General features: G+C 38.9%; 2 protein-coding genes across 4 annotated transcripts in view; one reads left to right on the top strand and one right to left on the bottom strand.

Annotated features, from left to right (window-relative positions):
• The first annotated feature begins 110 nt into the window (after nt 1-110).
• lost (methenyltetrahydrofolate synthase domain-containing protein lost) lies at nt 111-4682 on the top strand. 3 transcript variants are annotated; one of them, XM_089590312.1, is made up of 6 exons: nt 111-479; nt 567-810; nt 1487-1875; nt 1963-2309; nt 2410-2647; nt 2736-4682. In XM_089590312.1, exons 2-6 carry the CDS (start codon nt 648-650, stop codon nt 3132-3134), a joined length of 1536 nt encoding a protein of 511 aa, XP_089446438.1. In that variant the 5' UTR covers nt 111-479; nt 567-647; the 3' UTR covers nt 3135-4682. The 3 variants fall into 3 exon arrangements, with proteins under 3 accessions (XP_089446438.1, XP_089446439.1, XP_089446437.1); XM_089590313.1 differs by having other exon boundaries at nt 538-810; XM_089590311.1 differs by having other exon boundaries at nt 111-810.
• Nucleotides 4683-10677: 5995 nt separating this feature from the next.
• The window catches only part of LOC106647938 (serine/threonine-protein kinase 32A), a 66444-nt gene continuing 53349 nt past the window's right edge, over nt 10678-23772 (bottom strand). The window contains exons 6-9 of the mRNA XM_014364520.2: nt 23665-23754; nt 16148-16598; nt 14217-14489; nt 10678-11323 (exon numbers count right to left, since the gene is read on the bottom strand). Of these exons, the coding sequence (XP_014220006.1) occupies nt 11044-11323; nt 14217-14489; nt 16148-16598; nt 23665-23754 (1094 nt within the window). The 3' untranslated portion in view covers nt 10678-11043. The remainder of the gene's footprint in view (nt 11324-14216; nt 14490-16147; nt 16599-23664; nt 23755-23772) is intronic.

Genomic DNA, 23772 nt, shown 5'->3' with positions numbered 1-23772 from the left:
TCATACGCGATCTGGAGGACGGAGAATCTTCAATCATCGAATTCGAAAACGCATTTGGCAATAAGTTAATGGCCATGGGTAAGTATATATAATAAACGCTCCTGGAGTCTCGATAGGTATACACTGATTCGCTCGCAACTTCGCTCGACTCCAAAAAGTCCCCGCGCAGAGAGGAACCGTATGAAGAGATCGCCAAACTAAAACAAAGAACATACCAAAACAAAAGCGTCCACATCGGCGCACATTATTCAAATTTCACTCGACTGAAAGACAAAACGACCATCTTCCATCCTCTTTCCTCCGACGTATCATCACACATTATATCGGAAGAAAAAAAAAAAAAAAAAAAAAGAAGAAGGTATAAGCTCGCAGTCCGTCGTGCCTGGTGCCATTGGACGTCAGTCTGTTTGCCAGCTTGGTTATCCAGCAACTTTTCTCGTTTTCCCATTGGAATCACATCTTCGCCTAGACACGTATAGGTACGTAAATACGCAGAAAAAAAGCAAAAGGAGAAGGGCTGACTCGCACACGCGCTAGTTTTTGCATCTCCGTATGTGTACAAGCAGATTGAGCCGCGCCAGTCGAGCTTGAGCTTTCCGGGAAAGAACTTGAGACCGAGAGCGCAGCAGAGGAGTTGAGGAGAGGATATGGCCGAGGAGAAAAACAACCAGCCTAGCGACGTCATGGTCGAGGAAATAAAGCCGAAGGCAGAGGCGAGCGAGGAAAAGCAGGTCGAGGAAGCCGCTGAAAGGAAGCCCAGTGACGCGGCGGAGGAAAAGCCCATCAGCGATGTGGCCGAGGAAAAGCAACGTGAGTTGGATCTTTTTTTTTTTTTTTTCTTTTTTTTTTTGTGAGTCACGGATTGATAAGAGTTTGCAATTTTTTTTTTTTTTCTATCAAATCGATGATGATACAAGGTTTTTCTTTTTTCTTTTCTTATTTGATCTTGAACGCGTTGAATGAGTTTCGAGTCTCGTTGCTGCGACTCCCACGTGGATTTACGTATTTGGAGATTGTTTCGACACTATGCGCGTGCGAGCGAAAATCTTGAGTCATGCGGTGAACGAGAACTTTGAGACGAGAAAAAAAAATAATTAAAAATTAACATTCCGTTATTCGAAAGACGTTGTTTCGCTCGTCTTTTCGTTGTTGACCATTTATAATAGCGTAAGCTTTTTGGATTTTCGTTTTTCCGCGTTTTAAAATTTATTCACTGTCCAACGAGAAAGTATTTGTCAAGGTGTAACAAAAAAAAGCGGAAAATTCGTTACTCGGACGATCATCTAGCAAGTCGTTTTGGGTTTTAAACAAAATTCACAAATACTTAAGTACGTGATGTTTCTCAAATGACTCAATGTCACGGTGAACCAACGAATTGATCTAAAGTATCGTGATCGGAAAAGTAAACATTGGGTGTGTATACACGGCTAGAGGTGTGCGATTCAAACGCTCGAACTTTTGTTGTGTACGTTTGTTTACATTTCAGCCGAGGTCAAGACAAAACAAAGCTTCCGAGAGAAAATGTGGGTTCACATGGCCAAGGAAAAGCTTACCCGATCCTTTCGGAGTTTGTGCAGCAGGATTCCGTTTTTCAATGGATACGACGAAGCCACCAAGCGCCTCACTGAACTCAATGAGTACAAAGAGGCGAAGCTGTTGATGATCAGTCCCGACAAGCCTCAGGAATCCGTGATTATAGCATCCTTGCAGCAGAAAAAGGAAGTCTTGATCCCTAGGCCAAGACTCCTCAGTGGGTTGTTCTACCGCGTGAAAAGTGCCGCGGATTTACCTGAGGAGGAGGCCAAAGATGTCGTGGTCAGGTACGACATCAAGCAAGTACAGACTCCCATTAATTTTCACTCAAAGGATCTCAAGGTATGTGTACACCATACACCAAGTAAACTCAATTAAAACTTTTTTAAATAATTTTATCAATATTATTGAATTGTTTATTATTTTCAGGTGGACATGCTGGTTTTGGGATCAGTGTGCGTCAACAAGGCTGGCTACAGGATAGGAGAGGGAGAGGGCTTTGTGGACTTGGAATATGCTATTCTGTCGAAAATGAAGGCAGTCGATGAAAACACTATAATTGTAACAACGGTGCACGATTGCCAAATTCTCGATGATCTTCCAAACGAGCTCTTCGAACCACATGACGTAGCTGTGGATGTGATCATCACTCCAACACAGACGATTGTTGTCAATCCAAAGCTTAAACGACCCAATGATATTATTTGGTCCAACATCAGTGAAAAACGACTAGAACGCATACCGATCCTCAAAGAAATCAAAGCGTTAGAAGAAACGTAAATTGATAATTTATCCATATAATGTTTACCTCGTAACATTTTTCATTCGAATCTAACGTGAATTATTATTATTTTTTTTTTTTTTTTTTCAATATAGAGAAGGAAGATCCTTAAGTTTGAAGGAGAATGATTCAGATATCGAAGCTCGCTCGCGGGAAAGGATAAAAATAAAGCGAATGATCGCTAAGCTGAAGCCGAGATCAAAGCGCGTGAAATCGAGTTCGGAAAGCAGAAAAGAAAATGGCAAGGGCAAAGATATTCGAAGACGGCCCTTCATCAAAAACAGAAGTCTGCAAAAATCCAAAGAAAATACTGACAGCAACAACACGGAAAAGGTAACAATTGCACATTTGTTTATTCACTTCTTTTTTTGACGTTTTTTAATAAAATAACACTCGTCTAATGATCTTTAATTAAATTCAGCCAACAGATGTAGAAAATGAGACTAAAACAAAAACCATCTCAAAACCGATAAGAGCACATTCCAGCTGGGGTCGTCCTCCTATCGATTTCTCGCTTCGTCTGTCAAACATTGCTTCGACCGTACGAGTCCGTGACCTCAAGAGCGCCCTACTCGAACGCGGAGTCAAGCCGAGCAATATCACCTGGCGCGGTCAGCGAGGCTTTTGTTACCTGCACTTTGGTAAGCTGCGTAAGCGCAATAATCCCCAGAACCAGCCGATTCAGGTCGATTCGATCGTTGCCAACCTTCAGCAGTTGAAAATCGGGGATCAGACGCCTGAGGCGCCCAGTACTTTTATCACCGTCGAACCTGCCGAGCCGGTTTCTCGGATCGAGGTCACCGACGTTACTACTGTCTAGGGTTTTTCTTTCTCTTCCAAAAGTTTACGTAGTGGGTTCGTGATGACGATTTAGTATATACTACTGCGAGTTTGAATATTTACAATTTGTTGTGATTGCGGACTCTGTTACCACATTAGAGTTTTATGATTTTCATTGTTTCAGTATGATTTATTTAAAGTAGATTTATTTATTATTATTTTGTTTTTTTTGGTACATAAAGTAAAGGTTGAATTTGTTGAATGATTGTTGTCGATTTAAAAGTTTATCATTAAGTTTTCTAGTTCCTTAAGAGCAATTTTTATGATTTTCAAAAATTATGAACCCACTACCGCATCGAGTACAATTCACTAGTTAGGTTTTATTCGTTGCATAAATGCTAGATTCTCTAATGAACAAGAGATCACTATAGCATCCTACTTCTAAAAAAACTTTGTATTTTTAAGGAATCAAAGTATTCCGAACTAATGTTACTGATAAACATTCGCAGACTGACACTAGTTTGTAAAAATCGTAAGAAACTGGTTTTCCTGTGCAAATGACGAGTATTTTCATAACGTCTTTCAATAATTATGATTTAGAATAAGATAGTAACGAGCGAATCATGAAAAAAAAAGAAAACCGTGTCATTATCAAATGCAATAATTGATAAAGTGATAAGTATAACTTGCCTTCCAACCATTTATCATGTATGGTTGTTTTTCGCACACTCGTTGAGAGTTTCTAGCGCTAAAAAAAAAAAAAAAAAAATGTGCCGAAAAAATTGAGATTAAAGATGATTGTCTCTGTGTATTAACTTTTTTGTGATATTAACAACTAGTTTTTGCATTTACGGCATTTTTGTTAATTCTGGGATTATAAGCATTTGCCTGAAGTATTGCTTAACATTCTTAACAATCTTGTGTTCAATTGCCTATTTTGCCCAATTGTAATTTAAATTCAGTTGATTAGTTACTGATTTTCATCAAGCCAAATGATTTATTTTCTAAGCACTTACTACATTAATGTGCCTGAAACTAATTAGGTAACTCATATCGATCCAACTCTATTCGATCATCAGTAGATGATTATTGTTTGACAAATAATACATATATAAATGTACTTAGAAATAATCATGCGTTATCTTCTAAAGGAAATGCAGCTAATAACCAGTAAAAAAATTTTCCTTGCAGAGGTAGTATTCTATATAAAAATAAGATAAGCCAAAAATAAAAATATTTTTTATAGTTTATTTTTCTAAATAAAATAATAAACCAAAAAGAAAATTAAGCTCAACATTCCTTTTGCATCATAAGAGGATAGATTTATTGAAATTTACATTTTTCAAACTGATAAATGTATGGCGAGTAATTTTACAAAGTATTAAAATCACAACAATTAAAAGTATTAAAAAAAAAAAAAAAAATTAAAGAACCTGCTTGATTCTGTAACGGAGAACCGTACCGACGACTGGTCATATATTTTTCAATTCAGTTGTACTGTTGAAAGTTAATTTTACTACATTTTAATGTATCCCATTTTTCTAGAGTTCAAAGAATAAAATTCGTTAACAAAAACGTATGTATACTTTATTTGTCCAATTCCTTGATTCCAGTGAGTCCCAATTCGACACCGATACATGCTAGCATATCTAGCTTTCAATTTAATAATCCACAACAAAAATAATAAAATTAAACTTTAAGGACGTCCTTAAATGCTAAAACAAATAAAGTATAAATTAGACGAAATAGTATCTCATTATTACTTATACAAGCTATACATTAAAAAAGCAAATTAAAACGAGTGGGATGTATTTTATACCCATTAAGGCTCACTCATGTTAATCATTATGAAATATTTTTAGGATGCTCTAATGAAATTTGTTTGAAGCAACGAGAAATCTCGGTAATATGAGATAAAAAATCTTTCGAGACGAGACAAGAAAGGCCCATACGGCACACAACAGGAGCGCACTTTTCAATTGATTTGAGTAAAACTCCATAAGGTCGTTAGTCAAGCGTAGAAGTAACTTGTATTATCATCACTACTGTCATTCCGTTTTCCGAAAGTTATTTTTGAAGACCTGAAAATAATTAAATTTTCCCATTAACCAAACAATCTCGTTCCCGACCCGTATCCATTTCATAAACGTATAACGTCCGTCCGGCTAATAAATCGCAATCTTTCGAGGCTGAGCCGAGCTCAAGGCAATTATTATTACTCAGTCCTCTGGTTTGTTAGCTCATCAAAAGGAGCGCAATCTGCTACGAAAAGCCGCACGAGGACTCTACAGTTTTCCTCAGCCTTTGACGAGAGAAAAGAAATGAAGAAAATATTTTCTTTTCTCACAGCACGTGCAATTAAATTTCACTTAATCTGGTTGCTAGTTCAAATTTTGAATTTTTATCATACTAATTGACAAACCATTGTTCTTTATCGCCCGTCGTAAGTACAACCCTCTATGAGTAATATTTTTAGGGCCCTCGTTGATAAGAAATCCGCTTATGACATTATATTGGCGGAAAGAGGGTGGGGCAGGGCCTTCGGGATTTTTCATTATGACGGAATTGCACAATCTTTCAATGGTCGAAAAAAATGAGCTATTAAAGTCATAATGGTACAATTATGATCGGATTCGAGTGAAACGCAGATTTTTTTTCGTAAATGCCGCATCATTTTTCATCATTCAGTGAATGCAGCCGCAATAAAAAGTCAAGTGTTACATTTACAAGGTATATATATACACACGAGTCAAGCCACTAACGATTATTACTATGAAAGTCGACTTGCAGACTCATCGTCACACAAAAGAGAAAAGTTCGCGGGCTACCGCACTAAAGTCCCTTTCTTTGATAAACCACTGCAGTATCAACAATGGCGTGTAGATGTAGTGGTACTATTTTGAAAACTGACTTATACATCCTGTCAAAAGTGAATGCCATTAGTCAAGGAAAATCTTCAATAATGCAGGTAGTTGTTAAAAAATAATCATCTGTAAGATCAAAATTATAGTAATCCACATTAGTGAATAATCCACCGCTGCTCGAATTGAGTCGGTCCACAATCATCACATTGTGTTGAGAATAAGTCTTTAAATCACAGGAGATTGGGCCGACAATCAGCTTACCTAAAAATAATTGAAAAATCATAAAAATGCAGTTTATTATTTGTCAAGTTATACATATTATGATCTTGCCACGATGTGTTAATGTCTAATAAGTTATTACCTTCGTGGTTGTAACGGAGGATGCACATGTCGTACTTCTTGTGGCATAATTCTCTGCTTCTGACGTAGACGTCGAAGTTGTCGTTATAAACTAGGACATTAAACGCAGAAATACCATCTCCAACATTATCAAAATCTATCTCGACTACGTTGGTGCAGTTGAACATGTCGATGATACTAACTTTCCACTCTTTCCATATACTTGTCATTCCTTTCGAATTTGGGTCGCCAGCATACCTGTACCAGTCAAGTACTTCTTTTCTTCGCCGTTCACAGGTAATAGCTTGAATAAGCAGTCAATATCACTCCGATTATAATAATTGTTGCACATTACGTACGAAAGGCTCTCGTCGTCATTTTTATACATTGGTTGAAATTGTGTGAAAAACTGTCAGAGTAATTCTTAGAAAAAGTATTCTGAAAGGTTTCTTGAGCGTAGGTGCAACTGTTCATGTCGACGAAGCTGATCCACTTGTGTCGTTTGAGCGCATTGTTCATTTCCTTCGAGTGCCATTCGAGTTCTGCTTTATTGCCCATGGACATGTTCTTGAGATTCATGGGGTGGATCATGCCCAAGTCGATATGATGATTCCTTGGCACTGCGAGCTCTACTTTTCAATTTGTTTGTGTGCCATTTGGCATCTTCAACTTGAACTGACAATAAGCATTGTACCACACATTGTTTAAGGAGCAAGTCATATGTGTCAAACTTTGATCCCAGTTTTGGGACTGTATGTGGTACCTAAAGGTAAAAAATCTGAAGAGATTGATTGGTGAAGTCTGGACATCGCTTGCCTGCCCCAAGGCGCACAGTAGACCAGTGGCCACGAGGGCTTTCGTGAAAAATAGCATTTTTCCTGTTGTGTCTTAGTCCTGATAGGTAACTCTACTGAAAAAGTTATCAAGTAGTACAAACAATTCTGTTATTGAAATTTAAATGCTGAATGATTCGAGGAAAAAAAGATCGAAACTAATGTTTAGAAGAAATATAAGATTGTTTAAGGATTTTTCTTCAATAGATGATGAAAGAAAAAGTGGCTTACCTATACTTACTTTGTTTGCACCCAACACTTGACGAATATCGACTGTTTCAAAAAATACTCGACCGTCTTTTATATGAGTGGCAAAAAACCACGTGACTTGTGTTGAGCTAGTGTCAATTTACGATTGGCTCAACCAAGTATTCACGGGAGTATCTATTTCTTTGTTAAGTTCTTTTTTTTCAAGTAAAAAATAATAGTTTTGAAGAGAAAGCATAATTTAGAAATGTAGATAAGTGAGTTATAGTTAAATAATGCTTTTTCGAGTGAGCGCATGTACATAATCAGATTCTAATGTAGCTGTAATAGCTATGTAGTTTTATTAGCTCATGCTGCATTTCTCTTTATCAATCAGGTGCCGAGAGTACAGGACCACTCCGAGATAACTTTTTCGCCTTTTGTCCTCGCGTGTGAGGCAGTTCCGTCTTCTGGCAGGTATTAATTGCAAAGGTACTGGCTTCTCTTGCCGTGGGATTCAGAAAGGTAGACATGGTATGGTTTAGAGATATGAGAAAGAGCTTTTCTGTAGTGCGAGCTTGCAAGTTATAATTGGCAACCACTGAAATACGTGGGAGTGTGGGTATAGGTCAAGTGGAGTTGAGAGAAAAGTTAGTATTTTTACTAGCTAGCGATCTTTATAACTTTTTTTTTTCTCTTTGTTTATTGATCATCTCCGAAAAATAAAAGAATTTTGTTTGAGCTTTTTTCAGGTCAAAAAGATTCAATATAAATTTTACTCTCGAAGAAAAAATAACAAGATCCTTTCAGTCGCTTTTCAACTTGCAATTTCGGTATTTTATCACTGGGTAAAAATGAAGTGTTGTACAAAATATATATTTATAAAAACAGTCTGGGTTGATATTTTTATAATTTCAATTCTATTCATTTTATAGATATTACTTTTACGTTCGAGAAATGTTTTCAATATCTTTGAAACTCTCTTATCAAGTTAGCTCGTTTGTTCTTCTCGGTGACAGTCAAAAGTGCACAAACCTTTTAATGAAGTCGAAAACTACTGATCAAAAGCGCACATCACAAGCCTTTAATGCTATGTGACAGGTACAAATAAAAATATTTTACAAAAAAAAATACATAATACTGGAAATATAAATTTTGCACATTGTCGATGATCCAATTGGATTTGTCATTACACATATCTCTTTGTCTCTGCTTCTGAAAATTTCATCTTTGTAAATATTATAGTCAAACAGTATATAATTTTTGTAATATGTAGCAATAGTCTACTATCGCCGGTTGGCAGTGATGCGCGATCGCTCTCAAAAAGTTGACTCTTGATCCAGAAGCCAAATTTCTATAAAACCGATACTTAAAGGAATCCCGTATATTAAGCACTCTTTTCCTTTGTTAGTCTCCTTATACGCACAAGCTCCATTCTTTCTACTGACAGGTTTAAGGGACTTTAAGAGAATACGTAAACTGATTTCAATATTGAATCATCGATAATGTATTAATTATCCTACAGCATTTTCTTAGCCTGCCTTTGTTGATATTTTTAGATGATATTAACATTGAGTGTGTATACCATTGTTATAAATTAATACTACCATAAATATACTAGATAGGTGTGCTATAGTTGTTATCATCATTTGGTTTGTGCGCTTTTGATCATTCGGTTTCTGCACTTTTGAATTTCAGTTGTTCTTCTACAACGGACTCATTACTTTTATTTTACTTCAAATATTTAGTTGATTTTGATCATTTAAAATGGAAACTGAAAATTTCCTAATCTTTTTTTTTAGCTCGATTTTATAAATTTTAATAGATAGCTGTACTATTTTATACTTTTTGACATATTAAAATTTTTTTAGGTTGAATTATAACTAGAGTAAAAGAAATTTAAAAAATCTCATAAACGAGGATTGCTTTTTTTTGTTGTTGAAAAGTGTTATTTATATTGCGTTTTTACAAAGTGTCAAACTATGTCCACTGCCCACAAGAATTGTGCACATTTTCGTTGTGCACAAATTTTTGTACACAAAATATTATGCATAAGCTAATTAATAACAATCACAAAATATTTTACAATTATTTTTACGTGCACAATATTTATGCTTAAATCAACGTACGTTTTGTGCACATCTTATTTGAATGAAATGTTGTCTGTGAACAAAACTGCGCTTATTTACAAATATTGTGCACAAAAACTGTTAATGAAAAAAAATTGTGGTTATTATTAATTAGCTTGTGCATAATATTTTGTGTAGAATAATTTGTTCACAATCCTTACCTGCATTGGACATAGTCTGCCAACAAAGTACTCAATCGGAAAATTGAAAATAAAAATGAGAGACCAGTGGCCCACATCAATTAAGGTATTTTGTTATTAGTGGTGAAATTTGATGTGTTAAAAATTTTTTTAGATGTTTATAGTTATTCACTTATATTTTAAGAAATCTAGAACTAAAAATTGATGTTCAGCACTTATACCATGTTTGATCCTCTACTAATATATTTTTTAATTCGTAATAAAGTAATACAAATTTTTATAGTAAATCCATTTTTTATTTATAATAACATGTAACATAATCATTTCTATCGATAAATCGTAAAAACTGAATTTCTAACACACATATGTATCGTAAGTATTGCATAACAAAGTTTAAAAATTTTTTAGTAATATACTATGTTCGGATAAACTTTAATATCACCAATACTGAGCTTCTTCATGTAGTCGTTTCTTTGAGCTGTATTCCTTTAAGTTTTTTATAAACTTCCTTTTCATGGATTTTCTGTCCTTTTCATTCGTGGTCATACTGTAGAAGTTTACAAAAATTTCAAAAGAAGCATCAGTTTGGGTAAAAATATTGATAAGAAAAACAGTTTGGAAATATTATTCAACAACAGCACATTATTTTTTAGAAAGTATAAAATAAAAAATTACATTCCCAAAACATTCATACAATAGTTGCATTTAAATCACACATCGGCATTTTTAGATTTTTATTAAAACTTTACTCAATGTTTATTAAACTATGGTTTGATTTTCATGAAAGCATTAGACTATTTTGAAGTGTCCATGGCTATTAATATTTATCGGTCAATAAACTTTTTTCCATTGAAACACAACATTATAGTTTGCAGAAATAAGCTGAAGTCTATCTATAGAAATCGCTTTGAATCATCGAAATTTCTTCGAAGTCTCAATTTTTCGGAACTGCGTGTATCCCACATAGAAATTACCCCAAAGTATAAGAATATAATTTATGAATTTCACCTAACATCGTATTTACAGTGAATGTTTAGAAAACTTGTTCCTCAATGTACACAGACTATTCAGGCAGTAAATAATTTTTCTCTCTCTCTTACCAATAGAAATAGCTATACTTACAAATCTATTTACACGCAAGTACAGATGTATTTTTGATTTTTGTCTTACCGTCGCAAGGCAAGGACCCGTGGTAATATTACCGATAACCGTAAAATAATCAAAGTAACACATTCGCAGTGAAAAAGTACACAATGTCCTTGGGACTGTCGAAAAGAAAGTTCAACGAGACACCCGTGTCCCAAAATGGACCAGTTGCGAAAAAACAAAAACCTTGCGATTGACCGATTCGGGCGCTCGTTATCTCTTTCCACCGGTGTCGCGCGTCGTCTCCGGGGCACGACACAGAGCCAAACAGGGGCAGTAGCAGCAGCGCGGACGCCCGGCGTCCCACCTGCCCTAAGAGTCCGAGGCCTCGGGGCTGACTTGGACCGCGAAATCCATGGGCTCCGATTTTTTGTCGGCAACAGGTGCCGATTCCACGCTGCGCCGCGAGCCCTGAGGCGAGCCGCTGATCCGAGCCCGGACGCTCGCCGTCGAGACGCTCAGTCGATTGCTCGAGTTCATCGGCGAGGACGAGGCGTTTGCGTCCAACAGACGAGGCTGGAGCTGCAGCTCTTGGGACTCGGGGTGGACTTTGGGGGCCTCCTCCTCTTGGATGGACGGCTGGGCTCTCAACCTGCGAACAGAAGATCCGGGGAGAGTCAAGGTGTGGCCTTTAACTATACAGCAGCAGTTGGAGGGGAAAAAAAAAAAAATTATACCGGTGAGATTTGAACGTCACAAAAGGGTAATTTTCATCAATAATCTCATTTTTGCGAAAATCAATCCCACGTATATACAAGTATGTAACCTCGAGTCATGTAATTGAAAAACAAAGCCTCGCGAGGAAGGTATACATTTTCATTGTAAAATTCCAATGATGTGAAAAAAAAAAAAAAAAAAAAAAAAAAAAATGGAAATGTACTCTATAAAAAGAGCACACCAGAAAATTTCCATCGAGGGTGCTGTTAAATATTCATTGGAAAAAAAGTTTCGAAAAGTATGATCCTGGTCAAGAGCCAATTGGGAGAAGTTAGTATTTACTCGGTGCGAAAATGTTTGGTCGACGCAACGCCCATGTTTACACGTGTCACATGATGGCTCTGTCGCTGTGGACCAACATTTCTATTAATAAATGAGATTTATTTTCTAAATGGGATTTGAGCTCCAATAAACCTACCGTTTCTCACCTACTGTTACTTAAACAACGTATGGCTAAATGACACTTTATAGTGTAAAAATAGCCATGTTTGAGCCCCTCAGGGGGCGATGATGAATTTAAATAAAAAAATGTTTACACGTTCAACTATGAATCAAAGGATGTGTAACGTAACGGATCATAGCTCGATTTTTTTTTCTCGTTCGATACGGGTACGTAAAAAGGAGATCGTAAATAAAAAAAAAAAAAAAAAAAAAAGGTAAAAAGTTATAACCTTGGAGCGCGGCCGGCAGTAAATTACTCATTAAAAAACGTTACATCGCACTAAAAACGATCGCATGGGCGCAGCCGTCAAGGCTGTCACTCGAGGACCCCCACGCGTAATATCACCCGAGGAATTACGGCCAAAAAGGGCGCGCTTGTATGGGATCGCGTGTCCCCGTGTCCAGAGTTATATCCCTTGGAAGACCGTAACGTCTTCTGTCCCAGATTTGACGTTAAACACCACCGTCCCGCTAAACTTCTATGCCGAGCTGTATAGTTGTAAAGCGGATACTGCACTGTATATATACCTATGCTGGCCAGTTGTCTGACTTGTAGGGATTTTCCTTAAAATTATAAATAACCCAACCGAGGTTAATAAAATTGAATTATATTCTTTGAATTCCCATCTTTCTATTCGTATAAAAAAAAATTAAGGTTGACGATGAAAATTGTAAGAAATCATGCTTACAAAATCGTAGTTTTAAGACGGGTTAGATAGGAAATGCAATCTTACGCGATATACAACCTACTGCTGCACTTATATAAATAACCCGTAAGGTGTAAAAAATATACTATCTTGTATATATTATTACGCAGTTTTCGATGACATGAGAAAAGTGTCTTGTTATCGAACAAAATCTTTAAATAATCGGAGACTAAGTATACAGTTGCGAGTGCAAGTCAGCTCTCAGCTGTCTGCATTCTGCAGAGTACATATATATAGGTATAACTACTCTTGAACTTAGGAGCGTACTGTAACAGTTCATCAATTAGGGCACCATTTTTTGTTTTTTTGTTTTTTTATATTAACTCACTAAAGTAACAGATAAAATGTAGAATATGGCTTACAACAGTCTCTACGATAATTTTATACCATATTTTAAAGAAAATAATGATTAATTTTTAGTCTCCCCATTTTGATACGGCACTAGGCGCTGGAGCCACCTTGATGGCGAGTTTTTGGTAATATTTAGTTCGTTAAAGTTATCTCTTTGCAAAAAAAAATTTTTCTTTTAAATATCATAATATTCCCTGCTAGACTAACAATATTACGTAATACGAAACTTCTCTGTTCAACAAACAACGAGGATATAACGACGACGGCAAAACTCTAGTCAAAGTAACTTTTAATAAATTATGTACATGTAATTATACTTGGTAATTGATGTTACGGTGAAAGGGGAAGCGCGGCTAATGTAAGCATGCTGTTTCGCCAACTTTATTGGAGTAAGTACATTCGTAAGCATAAACACTTTTTTTTTTTTTTTTTATTAAGAGGAAAAAGACTGTGACGTACATCAAATTTCATTTCGTATATTTACGGCTACAGGGCAGAGGGTGACTTTCAAAGGGCGTTGAATACCAAGACAGTTGCATGGATATTTTTATTACGGATTCAAGAAAATGCCATTAAATATTTCAGGGGTAAACCTCTTTTTTTTTTTTTTTGTCTTTTTTTCCTCTCTCTCTCTCTACCGACCCACCGAAATTTCCTAACTAAATCAAGCGCGCCCTCGCAGTATCTGACGCCCGGCATCTCCGCCACTATATCCCGGCTAAGCCCCCTCCGGACGCGTTAAAAACCGTCCCAAGTGCTCTTATCTGTACTTCCACTACGATGTACACACACACGCGCGTCCACACGTACGTACATGTATAGACACATCCCAGCTGGAAGCTCGAGAGTACGTAGCAGCAAAAAGTAAAAAAGGTGCAAAAGAAGAGCCGGGCGGAGCTGTGGACGGTAAATCCCCGCTGCAGCGGTGCATGTTATACACAGTTAGGCGGGGGAGGGAAAAAAAAAACAGAGTCCTCCTTCTGTTCCAAGGGTCAGCAAACTCCTACCATGATATACAAAAAAAATAAACTCGACTGCGAGTAAAAAACAAAAAAAAAAAAAAGAAAATGTATACCTTGGCTCCGAATTGTAAAAAAAATAAACAGTTGATTGCGAGTGTGACGCTCGAGGCAAAGTAGGATTTCTTTTATAATTTAAAAGCTCAGTCGACCTTTTTTTTTTTTTTTTTTCATCGCAGGGATGAATTTCCGAGGTCCCCTTTGTGCACACATACACGCACCGATTGCCCACCCTGTGCCATGTAAGTACCTCGATCTCGCCTCGGCCATCTGCTGGCGGGCGATGATTCCCAGCTCGGCCCGCGTCATGGCAGTGTTGAGCTCCTCCTCCCACAGTTTCTCCTTGCGCTCGCGCTCGAGTCTCTCGAGTTCGCGCTCCCTGTTGTAGATGCGATACTCCGGTATGTAGGCCAGCCGGCGTTGCATGTCCAGGCAACCACCGCCACCACTTCCGACGCCGGCACCCTGGGTTTGCTCGCTGGGCTGCGTCGGGTCCTCCGCCAAGGACTCGGCTTTCAGTGATCTGCGCAAATTCCCCCCCCCCCCCACCATTAGTATCGACTTTGTTGAACTGGACGCCTATAGTTAGCGGGGACATTGGGCTGTCGGGCTCAAAGGGGACGGAAACCAACTTGGACGACCATTCGTCCGCGCGTCTTTGAGCGACTGGGGGTATAATATAATTGGCCGTTGCTTGGAAACCACGTACACCTCTGCGACTCCTTTGACGTTTGAGAGCTGCTTGGACACTTTTGTCGCTGAATAAGGCTCGTTTCGTGAGACTCGCACCGCCACTCTTGAGGGTCAATTTGAAATTTAATTGGTACACTTCCACGTGCTCGTGATTAAATGTAAATCCTATTGACGCCGAGTCGGTGAAACATTCATTGAGTGACACAATTGTTATTTATTTGCTCTGCATCGCTAATTTGCGAGTATTAGCCAGTTAATACACATATACATCAGAGCACTCGCTCATGAGATTGCAGTCGATGTAGATTTTTCTCATGGATTTAGTTCAAGAGAGCGAATTCGCTCAAAGATTGAAACGAGGCGTACCGAGTTATGAGCGGTTCGATCAAAAACTGAAAAACCAACTTGTTCGCACCGACTGAAAAACCTCCCTCTGTATCAATATGTCCCCAATTATCTTTCGTACGAGTTGATCAAATTGAGAAAAATAGTTAGAATTTCCTGAGCCGAAAATAAACGCGACAGTATAGGGGATGTAAAATCCAACGCGAGCGTGAAAAATGTGGCTATTCAAGCCACGCGGTTACGGGATTGACTGCCCCCGGGGCTTGAATTTCCTGCGGACGAGGGAAGATGAAAAAAAAAAAAGAAAAAAAAAAAGAAACGTGCGCGAGGGCGTATCAGATGCTCAACGTAAACACCTCCCAGTGGCGTCCGCTCGTGTGACCGTAATTAGGTACTTTGGCTCTAAATAACGAGACCCCTCCCCCCCCACCCACTTCTCTCAGTGGTTATCGTTGGATTGCGTTTCACCGTCACGTGATTATCTCCAGTCTGTGTAGTGCAAGCTTTTTTTGATTGGTCTAATTAATAAATCACACGAAAATCCTCGTATTACAGCCACACAGTCTCATATCCACTTCCTACATTGTAATCCAACATACATAAACACAGACATGCATATAACAGTGGTCCAATAAATTGTACGTTGGCAAGATTTACGAGCAGCACCGGTTGTAAAAATTTTTTATATCATTTTTTCACAAAGTAAACAGTATTAAGATTGCGCGAGTAATCAAGGTGGATACGGTATATATACATATATATTATATATTATAGTCACAAGCAGCAGTTCACTGGACACACAAAATACACCTGTTGTCCCTCAGCTTGTATTTGCGTTGATATAATTCGAAAAAATGCTCACCACCAGCTCAAACTATACAAACACATGCACGTGCAAAATATACATAAGGCTTGTGATATTCATTACAGACACATAATTATGGTTCACAGACCTCCGACCAGTTATTCCATCGAAACTCAACATTTTATCATCAAAAACAATGAATTTTTTTGAATTTTCAAGCCAATGTGAATTGACAACACGCGACTTTGTAACAATAGCCGTACACCAATCAGCCCTACAGTTGTCAACGACTAGCAATATCCGGGTTGCAATACACACACATACACACACGTACCCACCTCTGTTTGGCGAGACGTTTCTTCTTCTTGTGCAGCGGCTTGGTCTCAACGATCATCTCCTCGAGCTCGAAGGTGGGGTCGCAGTTGAGGTGGTCCTTGGGCGGCGTGAACGCGGGCCTGATCCTCTTGTTGAGCACCGCGTCAAAGTCAAGCCTGGCCATGGGCCCGAGGAGCTTGAGCTCCTTGAGGCTCGAGCAACGTTCCAGCGGCTCGAAGGCGAGCAGCCGCTCGACGATCTCCCGGACGCCCCGGCTCCAGCGGGCCGGTGTCTCGGGCAACTTGCCCAGGTAGCCCAGGGCGTCGCGGTGCGACGTTGACGCGTGGATCGGGAAGGGCCGGCTCCCGGACAGCGCCTCCCACGCCAGGACGCCCAAGCTCCACCAGTCGACCGCGAAACCGTAGCCCAAGGACGCGCCGTGCTCCTCGTACGAGCACTTGTAGATCTCGGGGGCTGCGTTGCGACAAAGAAATGCTCGTTGAGAGAAAAAAAAAGGAAAGGTATACAAGTGATACCATGTACGTCGGGTTTTGTCGTTTTAAGGTATTAAATGCTAAACGCAAAGATAAGGGTTGAACAGACTACGTGTGTTTTTTTTTTTTTTTTTTTTTTTTTTTTTGAGACCAAGACCCTACAATTTCGAGACGAGACAAGTCCCGTTGAATTTCTCAGTATCGCACATACCACGTTAATATGCACAAAGTGTCCGATGCATTCGAGGCGCGTCGTGCGACTGAAAGGACTCGTCCGTGTATTATGTGCTCATCATCTCTGGCGGACTGGAGCGGTTCGGCTTGGAAATCACGAAATACGTACAGTGGAAGGACAAGACATACATGTTAAATGCCACGTCTTTGTCGAGTAGATAACGATTTGTTTGGGCAGTAGGTGTATACATTGGCAAAACCAAGTTGGGATCGTTATTCGCTTCCTCTTTACACCCTCCATTTACTTCTGGCGCGATGGGCTGTATTAATAACGTATATTTGCAAAATATTGTAATTTGTAATGTACAAATCCACCCAAGGAAACATCATTCGTGAAAGTGAAACTCGTCGACGCAATCACATGAAATCCAGGAGAAACAATCGCGTGCACTTTTAGAGTTTCCGCGCACATCGGGCTCTGTAAAATTTTCAATTCACCCGCATAGCCCTGAACGACGCAGTCGGGAAATCCCGTGTATATATATACACAGCGCATTCGAGTGGTCCCTCTTTCATTATCCAATGACGCGTACCTATATATGTAACTCATCCCCCGGGGGATTTTATGGCCTACAGTAACAATGGCGATACAACAGTCCTTTGGTATCCGTGATCCCTCCAATTGGGAGCCAATGCCAAATGGAAAGAGGAATTTAATTGTATCCCGCGACGCGAAAGGAGTACCGGAGTTTTTGAAACACCGAAACGTCATTAACAGCTCACGGTGCATGGGACGAGAGGAAGCCCCGTTTTGCATATGTGACGCGCGTGAACGAGCCCTACACATAGATGTACATTACGCCGAAAGCTCGGGAGTGCTACCAACGCGCGATGTAACGGTATCTCGATTCAGCCGTCGTTCGAGCCGCGGGTGCCGCTAACTTTGTCATCGGAGCATAATGCCGAGAGCAACTTCATTCGCCCCGGCACGTATACAGTGTATATGCATATGTGAGGGGTTGATGCGTGTCCCACCCCCACCCTCCATCGCCTGGTTATGTAAATGCACTCATCGACCATTAACGTTATTCTATACGCCGGTGTTGGCTGAGTTTCACCTTTTAAGCCCTTAAGAGGATTTCAAAGGAGCGACGTTAGTTAACTTCGATAAAGGGTTGACGCGAGGAGGGAGAGACATGCCTTTTGAGGACATTAATGTCAAGTATAGGTGCAGCCTCTGGTTTCGGCATGAATTATTCCGCGCGAATGCTTTTTTCAAACAGTCTCTTTCAAAATGGGATTGTATTTATATAAATGTCCATTATATCAGTTTTAATCGGCCGTCATCACTGATATCGCATTATTCACTCGTATTTGAATTTAATCGCCCGTCAGTGCTTTATTTACCACTTGGCTGTATGAATTTTAACCGGGGGGTCAATAACGTTATCAATTAGCCAGCGGCGTCTCGTATAATACATGTATATATACCTACCTGCCAGACTTTACCAGTATACATAAGCGGCTGTGTTCATTAAAATTCATTTCTATTGACTCGCATCCTCAAAGCTCCTTGTAATTCACAGAGAAAACAATGGTCGAGCTTTATAGTGCTGCATTAATAGCTCTCTGGCTCATTTTAATTGTTAATTCATTAAAATTTGTTGTAGCGCATTTCAAGGTATTTTGAAAATTATTACTTCTTAGTAATCGTTTACAGCGATAATAATAACAAAAAGAGTACTGTCTACAAAGTACAACTTACGATGTTGAAAAAGTAAAAATAACGTTTCCTTTACCATAGAGGATTGAAGTGCCATGAGAGAAAAGAGAAAAATGGTTCGGAACGCGTGATACTTCTATAATTTTTTTTTTTTATAAATTTTTTCCTCTTTCTGTATTTTATTTCAATAATTTAATTGATTTCGGTTGTTTTATTTATTTTGTACGACATACACTTTACTTCGGTTGTTTCATTTATTTTGTGCGATACAAACTTTACTTTTCGCTCTTTTTACTTTTTATTTCAATCAAACCTGGTGCGGTATTTGTAAAAGCATTTTCAGGTAGCTTTGTACTATATTTTTATTGTGTGCCTTACTGTTTTGTACCGAGTATTTTTCCATCACTTATCTTTGCGTATTTTATTTGTTCCACGCAAAATTCACAGTTTCAAAGAACAAAGATTCGTAAAATCGTGAAGAATTAAAATCTTTTGTATGAACTATTTGTTACAATACTTTTATCATTTGAACAGTACAAGTACAAAGTGCGACAGCAAAAGCGAAAGATCTACAGAATGGTTGATAAATAGCAGAATAATTTCACATTAGATTGTCAATGCCAGAAATACCTACAAACACTCTGGTAAAAAAAAAAAAAAAAAAAAAAAAAAAAAAAAAAAAAAAAAAAAAAAAAAAAAAAAAAAAAAAAAAATTATGAACACAAGAAACAAACAAAGTAAGAAACGACTATGAAATGATATCCGCGTAACGAAATTGCAACTGGGGCGATTGGAATTATACATCACATACAATAAGCAAAAGTTCAGCAGCGAGTGTAACCGCAGACGCTCGAATCGATTAAAACAAAACCAGAGTGTATCTACATCCAAACAACTAAAGAACCGCCACCTTAAGACGTGCCGCGTGGCAGGTATACACGTACAGGACAGTCCTCCACCTCCACACCTTATAGATAGCGTGAAGCCCTTTCGAGTACAGTTGTGGAAGCTGTGCTGTTCGTTTATGGAGGAAGTAAAAAGGGAACATTGATAGGAGAGGGAAACACGTAGTTCCGGGCAAGGACGGAACAAGCACAGAGGATCGAGGCTACGACAAACTCGCGACTGTTCCACGCAAGAGAGTTAAAAGCGATGGGGTATACCAAACACGTGCCCTGCGGGGGGATGTTTCCTTGCATAGACAAAGCGCACGGTATCGTACCGATCGATAGTAACGCGCAACAACCGGCCGAATCGAAAGAATAAAGTCCATAGTGGTCGGTGTCCGTGACAATGGCAAGTATAATCGGTTGATTTACATAAGTACATGCAGGAGGTGGACCGAGAAGGATGATGTGCCCCGAGGAAGAGCAACCTGAGGTCTCCGCGTCTTGAGCAATTGGAAGCTTTTGGATTTTGGCCCAAGGGAAGCATGCCTATAAATATAGTATACCTGAACAGGCCCTACGGGTAGGTCAAGCAGAGAACGTGTTTATCAAAAATTGAGGATCGTTGAGCTATATATTATAATATAAGGAGAGAACCAAAACTGCTGTACTTGACAATTTATGATTTAATAAAAAAAAAAAAAAATTAATCGAGTTTCATTGTGATGGTTATAGTTTCCCCAGCTAAGATAAGGAAAACAAAACTGCATCTGTACTTTTGTTTAATATTACGACAGCGTATTGGTTTATTTCGGTGTTTTCGGATAGGTATGCGGGCACTTATATTTTGGAATTCGTGTTTTTCCAGAGATTTTTTTTTGTTACACAAATAAGATTAAAATAACGGTGGTACAATGGTGTGTAATTATACACCAGTGTATGAGAGACAGAGAGATTGATTGATTAATTTTTTATTGATTTAAGGGCCAACTGGCCAGTTAAATTGCTGCTTGAGGATTATGTGGCCAAACGTTAAAATGAATCAACACAATTAAAATTAAGATATTAAGAGAGATACTTAATAAGAAAGAGATAAAAGGAAGTGTTTTCTTGCACGAGTCAAAATAACGACAAAAGCTCCATTGCCACGTATTGGAGAGAGGCGAGGATTTTTGAGAGATTCATCCATCGGCTTCCATCACCTCACATGTATCCATCGTTTTCGACCCGTACAAGCTAGTGCTCTTTTGATTGTCGTTTTTTCACGCGAGAGTATATACCTATAGTGATATTTTGACTGCTCCAAAAAATACAGTGACAATAAATTTAATAAATACAGAGAAATCTCAAATACGCACTTATACGTACTTTTTAAGAAGAAACAACCTGATCGCAATACAAACATAAGTATTTTTTTATTGTTTCTTATTTCTTTCCTTTTTCTATATTTTTTCTCAAATTGTCTCAGACAACTCCTATATACCTTTGCGATAAAAGTCAACTGACAAAGGGCCCCAATAAATGTACACACATGGAACAAGCAATAAAAACAAAAATACACACGAAAAGGATGCTTTGCCTATGCTCTGCGTATACATGTATATATTTGTGTTTTCCATTCATTCCCCTCCGCCCCAGGGTATACAATAAAATTCAACGTCACGTTTCAAAGCATCGAAGAGACAGAGGGACATCGATCCGATCCCTTGAAACGTGAATCATCGAAAATTGGAAACAATAAAACGAGCGTACATTTTTCCAACCTTCGATATCGCCCATCGCGAAGAAATCCGTTGTACAAGTAACGACAGTACATCGGCCATTCACAGCGAGTATATGTATGTATATATATATTTCACACTCGGTGAAAAGTCAGGAGATGAGAAGCATCATGGTAAACTTTGCCAATGAGTGCAATGACACTTGTGTCGGGGAATCCAATAGTATCCTTTGTTCGGTTGGCTCTCTTTTTCTCCCAATACACCTACATCCACGGAAGCGCATCGGAAAGGAGAGAAATCCCTGCACCGTGAATGTATTTGCGCAGCGACGAAAGGAACGAGAAATTCGAATTGCGAGAGATTCTTTTCGCGCGATGCGACGCGGGGGGGCTTGTTGGTATATCGGTGCTTCAAATCGTATCGACAGCGTCACGAGGATACGGGCGTTTGAAGTTTCACTATATTTCTTTAGACAAAAAATTAATTAATATTTTAAGAAGTGGTATGGCTTTATAGTCGTTCGTAGGAATATAGCGGACTGTCTGGAAGCTTAATTTATTGTTGAAATTATTTTTTAAGCGTTAGATAAAAGTTACAGAACTGTTTCTTTAGATAAAAGTTTCGAATTTTAAGTAATGCATTGTTTCATAACCGTTTAATTTCGAACAGAAAGTTTTCGTTTAAAATTTTAACGGGCTACGGATGGTTTGTGTAAACTAGATTCAACACAAACCTTTTGTTCGAAATAACAAATTTTGTGTTATTGTTAATATTATTTAAAGTCAGAGAGTACAAGAAATGTACGTAATTTTGACATTTAATTTACAAGATTCAGAAAATCATACAAAATTTTTAACTGCGTACACACGTGTTTCTCCTTACACTGGAAGCTTGTGATTATTATTGTTTTATTATTAGCAGCGAAAACGCGGAAGAAGCTTTCGGATTCCTCTATTATCGTATAGTGCCATTTTATATTTTGATATGATGTATTATGATATACATATACTCTATGATATTTCAATAACTTTTTCAAAAAGCTAGTGATCCTCTAATCAAACGAGCATGACATTGATACCCCTAAAATGTACTTTACGGCTCTCCGAGGTGAAATAATTCCCGTTATTAAGGAGCGCAATAATGAAAGTAGCATCTAAAAGATAAAAAATGATAAAAAATAAAAAAACAAAAGATAAACGTGAGCAAGAAAAGAGACATACGGAGCATTGAAACGTGCGGCCCGAGGCGAGGAGAGATAAAAGCAACGAGATTGCAAATAGTGAGGAAGCGAACGAGGGGCTTAAAAGTCGAGTATAAGGCACAAAGCCGATAATAGCGTCTCCCTGCACCGGTGCGGCGGTGGTCGTCCGTTTGATGAAAAAACGCAAAAAGTTTACTCGTACCCGGGAGTCGCTTGGTCACATGTACATACATGAATATGTATACCTTCGCGCAATTTCGCGAAAATGGACCGGAGTTCGGTAAACAAACAAACAAACAACAGCAGAAAAAGAAATAAAGGAAGCGCAACAATGGCACTGCAATTGCGAGCGCATGTGTGCCATATACGGGGGAAAGCGGAATGAAAGGTACAGCGTTAAAGTTCGTGTACAAAGGAAAGGGTCGAATGAAGGGAGCAATCATCAGAAAAGAGCTACAACGATTAAACGCTTGTCTCCTTATTTTTAGAACTTTTACAAAGACGATGATGGGTAACACCTGTTGGCCAGCCTCGATTACTTCATTTTTCCAGCGGCTCATCGTCTCGCCGGACGAGAATTACACAACGACAAACGGCAGCGTAGCTCTTATTTTTATTTATAATTTTCTCTTTTTTGTTTTTATCTCATTTTGTTGGCTGTCGCGTTATCTGGGTTTTCACGTATCCTTTTAATGCATTGTTCTCGCTAAGCAACGTTGCAGGGTACACGCATAGTTCTATCCCCGAGCTACCTTCACATGAAATTTCTCCGTCTGCGTCGGGTGGCGCGTGAGTTTGCACTGATGCAATTTTTCGATACAAATACGTGAGGTATATTTCAAGTACATCAATTGTCGTTTGACCAATATTCCATAAGGTTGCCAATGGCTTCCTTGTAGTATCAATTTCTATGAATCTCTCGAATTCTGCGAAACACGCCTTTGCAATCACGTTCCCAACTTGTGGAGATGTTCCAAAAAGAAAGAGAGAGAGAGAGAGTCAAGGGGTGGGGAAACACGATGAATAGCTGCCTTTCTCAATGGACCTCGTCTCGATTGCGGTAATCGAATCGGGAAGCACGTGCAATTGGATTCTGGCGCGTGGTCCTGCACTATCGCTGCAAGCTCCACTTGGCAGTACGGTGTCATGTACCGTATGAATATGTATAAACTTGTACAGCCGCCTGAGGTGACCAGCGAGAGGTCGAGACAGCTCTCGAGACGGAAGGCGCTGTCCATTATGGGACGAGCTTGGGGTGATGATTCAGTTACGGGCGCGGAGATTCATTAATGAATTCAGGGTAGGTTGTACGTGTGGATTATTGATAATAGTGTACGTACCCATGTACGGCTTGGTGCCGGACATCGAAGTGGCCACTTGCTCGTCCTCCAGCGTCACCGCGATGTTGAAGTCTGTCACGTGGGCGTGGCCTGCGAAAACCAAAATAA

This window comes from Copidosoma floridanum, unplaced genomic scaffold, assembly GCF_036245765.1.
Source record: "Copidosoma floridanum isolate Cflo_tuat_1 unplaced genomic scaffold, Cflo_Japanese_pri ptg000012l, whole genome shotgun sequence".
NCBI lineage: Eukaryota > Metazoa > Arthropoda > Insecta > Hymenoptera > Encyrtidae > Copidosoma > Copidosoma floridanum.
This window is presented reverse-complemented; position numbering and strand designations above follow the sequence as displayed.